At 46.6% G+C, this 9,984-nt stretch overlaps 1 protein-coding gene across 1 annotated transcript in view; it reads right to left on the reverse strand.

The window, feature by feature from the left end:
* Window positions 1-355: 355 nt before the first annotated feature.
* Window positions 356-9,984, reverse strand: part of CLIC5 (CLIC family member 5) — a 104,370-nt gene continuing 94,741 nt past the window's right edge. The window contains exons 5-6 of the mRNA XM_007458308.1: window positions 8,114-8,298; window positions 356-523 (exon numbers count right to left, since the gene is read on the reverse strand). Of these exons, the coding sequence (XP_007458370.1) occupies window positions 356-523; window positions 8,114-8,298 (353 nt within the window). The remainder of the gene's footprint in view (window positions 524-8,113; window positions 8,299-9,984) is intronic.

Genomic DNA, 9,984 nt, shown 5'->3' on the forward strand with positions numbered 1-9,984 from the left:
GTGTCTAACGCAGCCTAGGAGATATTTTGATATTGGCAAAAGGGGCCAGTGACAATCCCACAGACAGGTTCGTTCTCCCGCACCGACCCCAAATACACTGAACCCAGCCCAGGCCCGAAGGGCTGAGAGCTTGACCGTTTCTCTCATTTCTGCTTGCAGGTTCCTGCCTCATCAGATGGGGGTGGTGCCGACCTTCATCAAAGACAGCAGGCTGGGGTTCCAATGATGCCAGCAAGATGCGGCCTGATAAAAACAGAAGTTTCTGGAGGTGACGTGGAAAAGGAGTCCGTGAAGCTGCAGTCCTTGGGGAGATGGTGAGTCTTTCTGCAGCAGTGATGGGGCAAGACGGCCAAGTTCAGGATCGGCTGAGGCGCTTGGCTACATCCGCATAGGCCAACTCAATCTCACTGTCAGCCGCGCAGGTGTTGGTGAACTCGTCCCGGGCGTAGGCGTTCTTAAGGTACCGCCACAAGCCCGTCATCTCAGCCGGGAAATCGTAGTTGCGGTATTTCTTGGCCACAGTCTACAACAGAGATGGCAGGATGGAGATTAAAGTGTGAAACAAACCACTGGGAAGGTGTTAGTGGTGTGACCGAGTGTGTGCACAGCGGGAAGACCCTCCATGCATCGCCAGGGGCCAGCAGCAAGATGCTTGTCATACAAGGTGGCAGTGCTGCCTTTTTAATGCAATTTATTTTATTTTATTTTATTTTATATTTTATTTATTTTTATTTTATTGTATTTTCTCAAGCAAATATAATTTGCCCTTTGACTTAGTAATTCTGCTTCCAGGGATTTTTTTCCTTAGGAAATACCATGGGTGTACAAGAAGATTTAGCTACACACATGGGACCGTAGGACTATTTGGAATAGCAAAAAATGATTATCCAACACAAATGTCCAGCAACACGTGAATGGATAAATACATTATCATACATATCTGGAGAGCCATGAAAAATGACACTGCAGAAGAAATCCCAGTGACTTGGAAAACGCTTCAAGAGAGGCCGTTAAGTTTGAAGTGTAGTATAAGGCATTTGGAGAAATATGTAGGATGACTAGAAGTATATACACCAATCTATTACCAGTGGTTATGTCTGCTTGATAGAATTATAGACAACCTTTTTTTTTCTTTTTTCCCCATCCACTTTGCTTTACTAAGCATCCTTATTTACAGAAGAGAATACAAAGCATAAAACGTAAGTTAGGTATAGGAATGTATATGGAGGTTCAGGGTATGTGGGAGTGAACAGACAGTGATTTCTGTTCTCTCCTTAGTTTACCACACTCGGGGCTGTGGACTTGGGCGTTCTGGGGAAGTGGTGTTTGTGTTGAGAGACACAGTAGCATAGTGGTTAAAAACGTGGACTCTGGATCCCAGCTGACTGGATCTGCAATCCTGACCACACTACTTGACAGCTGTGTGACCTTGGACTAGTTACTTAACTTCTCTGAGCCCCAAATTCTTTTCCTCTAAAATGGAGGTAATAAGACGAGCTACCTTAGAGTAATAAATCAGTTAATACACATAAAATGATTGGGGGTGTGGGGGGGCTGGCTCATACTAAGTGCTCATTAAAGATTACCTGTTGTCAGAATTCACTGAGACCCACCTTTTGCCCATTGCATGCATTCCTTCCTAGGTAGGGGCTGCGTGGTCTCTTTAATAAGGTCTCTCTAGCCAGGGAGGGCTTCAAAGACGTGAGACCTGCGAGTCACAGGGGGTCTCACACTCAGAAGGGCCCTGCTCTTGGTTTAACACTCTGCTGTCAACATCTGGAAACTGAAGACTTTTTTAACGGGCACCCTTTTAGTTTCGCTGGGCACTGGGGCCTGCACATTGGTTAGCCTTGCCTCTACCCCTCGCGAACTGGGGAGGAGAGAGCAAAGAGTAGCCTCTCTCCTACACCACTGACTTCTGACTCCTTTCCTTGCTTTCTTTTTAAAGAGGTCACCAGATCACTGGCCCAGAGATCCTCCCACACAGGGAACCCCCCAGACCAGCCACTCCAGGCTTTCATCTTCATCTGGGCACCAGTGTTGTGCAGGGCTCCCCAGAAAGCAGTTCTGAGTGAGGGACACCGATGACCTATTGTGTCAACAGCTCAGTCACATAGGCACGACCACGTTCCAGGGAGGATGCATTTCCCCGCTCCGATCTCCCACATCGTTTTTTTTTTTTTTTTCTTTTTTGTTACGGGGGCCTTTCCCTGTTGTGGCCTCTGCCGCTGCTGAGCACAGGCTCCGGACGCGCAGGCTCAGCGGCCATGGCTCACGGGCCCAGCCGCTCCGCGGCACGTGGGATCTTCCCGGACCGGGGCACGAACCCGTGTCCCCTGCATCGGCAGGCGGACTCTCAACCACTGCGCCACCAGGGAAGGCCTCCCACATCGGTTTTGAACTTCCATTACGGCCCTAAGCTCTATTCTACTCCGAATCACAGTCAGTTCATATCCTCCCTCTCTTCCCTAGCTTGTGAGCAGTATGAGGACAGGAACCACAGCTTCTTCATTTCTGTCTCCCTTGATAACCTCAATAATGCTGTTGATAAGAGTAACAACAGCAAACATCTATTCCCTCTGTGCTCTGCACCAGGCACTGCCTTAAGCACTTGGCAAGCTACTGAAATCTCTAAATAACACTACAAGGAAGAGTGTGTTATATTCCCATTTTACAGATGAGAAAAATAAGTCAGAGAGCGGTTAAACAAGCAGGGAGGGATTCAATAAAAAGTTGTATTTAATCTTTACCATCTTGTTATCCGAACATCAGACAGAGTGCATCTAGTGTCAAACATATATGATCACTTAACTTTAAAGCCTGCAGATCCTTTGCAATGAGCAAACTGGAGTCACAAGAGATTTAGTGGTTTATACAATATTACACAGGAAAATAATTCAACCAGTATCTGTTATCTATAATTTTCTATTAATCACTAATATTTATTACAGTCTCTGCTGTCTAATCCAATTCTTTCCACTTTGCCACTCAGCCTTATGTAGATGATAAAGGAATAGCTCTACTCAGAATCCCTCCTGTGCCAGTTATTCAGCTACTGTTGCTTTATCTCCAGACCTACCGGTGTAGCTGTACCAGCTTCTTGGTGATGCTGGGACTGGGACTGCAAACCTTACCTCTGCTTTGCCAGCAACTCCCCTGAGGCTCTGACAACAGGGGGTGCTAGAGAGAGGCTGCACGACTGGAGGAGGGAGCAGGGACTGGCCCCTTCCTGTGGGTTTCCTGTTCCTATGAGAGTCTCCTTTTCTCCAGTAGTGGCAGCTGAATCCAGTTTGCCATTCTGCAAACGCTCACAGGACCCATGTCCTCACACCAGCTCAGAGAGGCCGGCACACAACAGTGAGCCCACCACTGAGCCTGAGTCCCAGCCCCACAGGCCTCTCTGAACTCAGTCCTCAGCCCCAGCTAAGCAGCACCCCACCTTGGAGGTCCAAGGTGTAGCTCTGTGGGACCCCTCATGGAGTTCTAGGGTTTTTTAATTTATTTTGTTGAAGTGTAGTTGATTTACAATGTCGTGTTGATTTCTGCTGTACAGCAAAGTGGTTCAGTTATACATATATATTACACATTCTTTTTCATGTTCTTTTCCATTATGGTTTGTCCCAGGATATTGAATAGAGTTCTCTGTGCTGTACAGTAGGACCTTGTTGCTTATCCAGTCTATGTACACTATTTTGCATTTGCTCATCCCAAACTCCCAGTCCGTCCCTCCCCCACCCCTGCCTTTGGCAACCACACATCTGTTCTCTCTGTCTGTGACTCTGTTTCGTAGATAAGTTCATCTGGGTCATATTTTAGATTCCACATATAAGGGATATCATATGGCATTCGTCTTTCTCTTTCTGACTTGCTTCACTTAGTATGATCATCTCTAGGTCCATCCATATTGCTGCAAATGGCATTGTTTCATTCTTTTTTATGGCTGAGTAGTATTCCATCGCATATATATATGTACATATATGTATACACACACATATATATATATTACATCTTCTTTATCCATTCATCTGTCAATGGACATTTAGGTTGTTTCCATGTCTTGGCTATTGTACAGTTCAAGTTTGGATCATCCCAACCTTTTCCCTCTGCCCTGCTGCCCTGAAGGAGGAACCTCAAGGGACATTTTGGCTTCCTAGTTCTTAGTACTTAGTATTTCTTCATATGAAATTATCTTGGTTAAAATAACTGGTTTGGGGTGGTCACTACAGAAGCCACCTGGCAATGTGTGTCTAGTGTAGGTGTGGCCGATAACACAGGTGATGGAATCAGGGTCCTTCGACAGAACCCTCTGCTCACTGCAAGACGGCGGCTCCTTGGGTTTGCTCGTGAGCCTTTAGAAAAGGCTGTCTTGGGTAATGAGAAAATCCATGCAGGGGTGGAGGCTCCACCAAGGGAAGCAGCTGGAAATTCCCAGAGTGAATGAAAAAGGCCCACACAATGTAAAGTGATGCAGTCCCTGTGGAAAACAGTACGAAGTTTTTGCAAAAAAATAGAACTAGAACCACTGTATGATCCAGTAATTCCACTCCTGTTTATACCCTAAAATAACGAGGACAGTATTTCAAAAAGATACATGCACCCCAGTGTTCATAGCAGCACTATTTACAATAGCCAAGACATGGAAGCAACCCAAGTGCCCATCAACAGATGAATGGATAAAGAAGATGTGGTCTATATACAATGGAATATTACTCAGCCTTAAAAAAGAATGAAATAATGCTATTTGCAGCAACATGGATGGCCTTGGAGGGCATTATGCTAAATGGAAGAAGTCATACAGAGAGAGACAAATCATGCACGTTATCATTTATACGTGGAATCTAAAAAAGAGAACAAACTAGTGAATCTAACAGAAACAGATTCATAGATACAGAGAACAGACTAGTGGTTACCAGAGGGAAGGAGCAAAATGGGGGCTAGGAGAACAAGAGGCACAAACTACCATGTATAAAATAAGCTACAAAGATGTACAACATGGGGAATATAGCCAGTATGTTATAGTTAACTGTAAGTGGAGTATAACCTTTAAAAATCATGAATCCCTATGTTGTGCACCTGTGACTTATATTGTACATGAGCTATACTTCAATTTAAAAAATGGAAAAGAACAGAAAGAAAAAGGCCCACAATAAAGTCAAGGCATCGATCAAAAAATATTTTTCAAAATTATAAACTGATCCATGGGGCAGCCTCAAGTCTCCACGTGCTGGAATGCATTTTCAAGTTTTTAAAGGATATATATAATATGAGCTTGAAAACGGCAGAGATGCAACTTATGAATATATATTTGTATTTATATATAGAGCTCCCTTCCTGTTTGCTTCAGCAGCTGAACAGGTCCCTGTGCCACGTGAGGGTCCAGGGGCCGAGGGTCCCAGGGGCAGCCACAAGAGTCCCGTGTGTCCCTCCCTGCCCAGACGGACCATGACCTTGGCCAGAGCTGGTTCTTTCCTCACACGTTGGCTTGTGTGGGGAGATGAGAATAGAAGGCAGCCAGGCAACGAAAGTTCAAACCAGGCTGTCCATGAGCAGCGGGGCCAGAGCAACTCAGCCTCCAAGGATGCAGACAAACTGAAGGAGAGCCAATGAAAGAGAGAGGGAGAGGATGCGCACGGCAGAAGCTCTGACGTCCGCAGGAACGTCCATGCTCATGTTCTGAATTTGCTTTCATATGAAAACACTTAGCTCCCCCAGCCCAGATTAAGTCTTGGCGTCTGAAGCCAAAATGGAGGTCTGACTTGGCTGCCCCTTCGCGCTTTCCACACTTCAGAGGTTTGCCAGGGCTCTGGGATCTGATAAGCTGGGTCAGCAGAAATCCAAGAAGACGGGAGGTGAGGCCCAGCCTTTGTCCCCTCGCAGGCCATCCTCCCTCTGATCCCCAGCTCCTCCAAGTAAATGACACACTGAACTTCATCCCAGGACAGGAGTGTAACTTAGTCGTCCAGGGCTGGAAGGAACTGGAGAAACCAGAGGATGAAGCATGAGGCCTGGAAGATCCATCTGTTCACCTGATCAGACACGTGATTCTTGAGTGGGTGGTCAACCCACGTGTGAGTGACAGGAGGAGGGACGGAAGTGAGGGGAAGAGGAGAGAAGGAATGTAATCCACATCTCTTCTTTTGGGCCTGAGAGAAATGATTCCCCCAAAGAGTAAAAGGCCTGGCCCAACTCCTGCTGGACCAGAACTTGGGTCTCCGGACTTCCAGAACAGGGTTCTTTCCATTACCTCACTCTGACAGTGTGACTGATAGAATCATATCACCCCTAATGGTGCCACCTGTTCCTCAGGAAATGAGAATAAAAGATGTTTTGGAGGTGGGGTGGGCCTGCAGTAATTAATAACTTCAAAGACATAGCTTGGCTGGACCTACCAGTGACCATTGGCTTGGCCCAAATCCAAAGTGTCTTCCTATTAATAGACTGAATTTGCTCTGCCCATCAGCCCTGGCAAGCATGATTCTCTCCCAGCCTCCAGCCCTGACGTGTCCCGCAGGAGCACCGGTGTGTGCACAGCTAACATTTCAACTCAAGCTGGCGTGCGTCCTGATTGGAGGGCTCTGATTTCCAGCTCAGGACATCAGCTGAAAACCAGTAGGCAGATATCCAGCTGATAAATGATTGAATCGGGTTCTCCTTAGTGACAGATGGAAAGAAACTGGGGATCACAAGCTAGGTGATCAAATGGTCAGTCAATGAGTATTTATTAAAGGGCCACCACACCCACCATCATGCTTGGAGAAGACCTGCCCTCGCAGAGCTTTTTGTCTGAGACAATAAGATATTAACACATGTAAAAGTAGAGAGCAGTCTAGCTCTACGATCACACTGTAATTTTCTCTGGTCTGGTGAGGGTCAGAAAAGGATGTGATAGAAAACGAACTATGGTTACCAATGGGGATAGTTGGGGGGCGAGGGGTGGAGATAAATTAGGAGTTTGGGATTAACATATACACACTACTATATATAACATAGATAGACAACAACAGTATAGCACATGGAACTATACTCAATATCTCGTAATAACCTATAATGGAAAAGAATCTGAAAAAGAATATATATATATAACTGAATCACTTTGCTGAACACCTGGAACTAACACAACATTGTAAATCAACTATACTCCAAGAAAGATGATTTTAAAACAAATAAAATGGTTAAAAAAATGAAAAACAAGGATGTGAGAAGAAGCATTTGTGTAGAGAAATGTGGGAGACACAACTGCTGTCTTCAAATGAGATGAAGAGAGCAGCCCTGTTTCATGTTGCTCCAGAGAACCAAGGGAGCAGGGAGGCACATTTGGGCTCCATATAAAGAAGCATGGTTTAATAACTGGAACCGTCCAAAATAGTAGGGCTGGCTCGGTAGGCAGAGGGCTCTTCATCATCAGAAATGTGCAGTCACAGCTGCACAGAAGCCTGTCACAGACACACAGGAAGGGGTCCACTTTGGGGTGGGAGATTAGGGTGACCTCAGAATTTCCCCCTTCTTTCCAATTCTCAGATCCTAAGGCTGGTATAGGAAAGGATTACACTGCAGGTTAACCGTGATCAGTAAGTGCAGCAGTAGCAAGAAAATCCAGCTCTTCAACTGGTAGACGAGGAAGATGGCTGCCTGCCCCAGAGAGTGGCTACAGGGAATCAGAAGGTGCATCTGCCCACAAAGAAAACATGCATACGAGGGCACGCTTAATAGAGATGTCGGGGTGGAGGTGTGGCCAGCGAAAACCTATGAGGAAGAGGTAAGGAAGAGGCCTGTGGAGTGACAGGACTATATATAACTATATATAACAGGACAATAATAGCAACTATTATCTATTGGGCCCTTACAATATGGCAGGAACATTCAGGCCACAGTTAGTCTCCCAACAGCCCTAGTTAAACAATACATGCCTATGTTACAGGTGTAACCTGGAGCTCAGAGAGGCTATACAGCCAGCACGCTGCGGAGGCTGACCTGGGGTCCCGGTTCGCATGACTTCTGAGCTCTGACGCTCCATCAGCAGGCGGCACTGCCCTCGCCTCACCTCCACAGGTGACCTGCCCCTTTGATGGAGCTGGATCTGGGGAGCACCTGCGGATAGATTGAGCGTTTTTACCTTGACCACATGGAGCTTGGGCAGCAGGTTGCAGTCGGCCAGGGTCAGCTCGTCTCCATCCAGGAACTTGCGCCGGGAGCCCTTGCCATCGTCCCCGCAAGTGTTGGAGTCGATCTCCTCTGGCAGAGGGGTGTTCAGGTAGTCATCCAGTTTCTTCAGTGCCTTGGTCAGGCCTCGCTCAAGGGCTGGCGTGGAACAGCAAAAGAAGTGTCTTTAGTCAACCTGCCTGCCGCTGGAGAGAGCCACGGGGTCTTCAGAGCAAAGGAGCTTATCCAGAATCCTGTCCTCCTCATCATACCGGCTCCCCCCATACTACAGAGTACTTGACAGCCAGGCACACGATGCCATAGAAGAGTATTAAACAGCGTGAAAAAGCAAACCTTAACCAAACAATAAACATTTGCTAATCATTTTTTTTGGGGGAAAAGATCATATAAATACAGAAATACAACCATCAGGATATCTGTCAAAGCTTGTACAGTTCCTCTCCAACAGACGCAAAAATAATTGTCACTTTTCACTTTCTTCTTTTGCTCATCAACCCACAATCAACCCGCAATATTCCGCAATCAACCCGCATAATAATTTTGTAGAAAGAAAGAACTATTAAATAAGTAAATAACAACTGCGTAGAGGTCCTAGGACAGAGACAGCCACCAGATTTGGGGGCAGCCTTAGCTATGGCTAAGCCAACCTCAGGAGTGGTGTGAAGGCTTCCAGGAAGACATGACATACGACAGTGAGCACCCGTGCCCGGGGCTGCCCCCAGCGAACCAGCGGGGATCAAGGAGGCATCCTTGAGTTTAATCTAGAGGGGTTGTTCTAAAAAATCAGAGCGGTCCGAAATGGAATGGCCAACGCACCAGGCAGCAGGCTCCACCAGAAATGCGCAACCCTGCCTGCATGGAAACCTGTCATGGATACACAGCTCAAAGAGTGAAAATCCGAGGGAAGACAATGTGGCAGATTTTTCCAGTCTTGCCCCACTGATTATCTATCAAATAATTCACTTACGTATAAGAACAGAACAAAATACTCAAAAGAGCAGCTATAGAAAATCACTATCACTCAGAGTCATTCCACCCGAAATCTCAGCAACCACTCCAGTCAGAGAACCCTAACCTAGAACCTGTCCACCTGAGCGCTGGAAGAGATGGCTGGCCAGGTCATTGGCCAATGCACCTGTCATCAGCCCACCCCGCCCCCCATGACTGTTTTTTCCAGGCTCTGGTTTAGACATTGACACGGAGATGGTGGGAATCAGGCTGGATGTTAATTTCAGCAGCTAAAAGGAGGGAGCTGCCTCTGGAGGAAGAGCCAGAGGACTGTGCTCTCGCTCAGATTTTCCCCAAATGTGCCTTCTGTTAGCTCCTCCTCGCATAACCCGTGTTTGTCTTTTCATAGAAAGACTTTGTCTGAGACAATGAAACGACACCAGCCCAAGATACATCAACTGAACGCTTACTGGAACATGTGAAAACAGGCTGGAGGTTGGATGTGGTTTCTTAACACTTCCTTCACCCTCTGGCATTTGAACTTGGACTTCATCATCTGCTTTGTGCTTCCAGTTTGGGAGAATAGAGTGAGTGGGGCTGGGAGAAATGCTTGTATTTCCCTTAGTAATTGTCTAGACTGGGATGGGACTGCAAGCCTCTTCAAGAGCACCGGCAGAGGGTGCCAACAATACTTAGCACCGCAGCTCACCCCCGCCGGAAGCAGCTGTGACTTGTATTGGGTCTGTTTGCTTCCACAAGTCCCGCTACCCCTTTCAGTTATGGAGATGATGACAAAATCTTGATTCTAATGGAGAAAGGGAAAATCAGATAGAATGCCTGCTGAAATTTGATGAGCTGATATCACCCGAGGGAAAG

Source organism: Lipotes vexillifer, unplaced genomic scaffold (assembly GCF_000442215.2).
Source record: "Lipotes vexillifer unplaced genomic scaffold, Lipotes_vexillifer_v1.1 scaffold4, whole genome shotgun sequence".
Taxonomy (NCBI): Eukaryota; Metazoa; Chordata; class Mammalia; order Artiodactyla; family Lipotidae; genus Lipotes; species Lipotes vexillifer.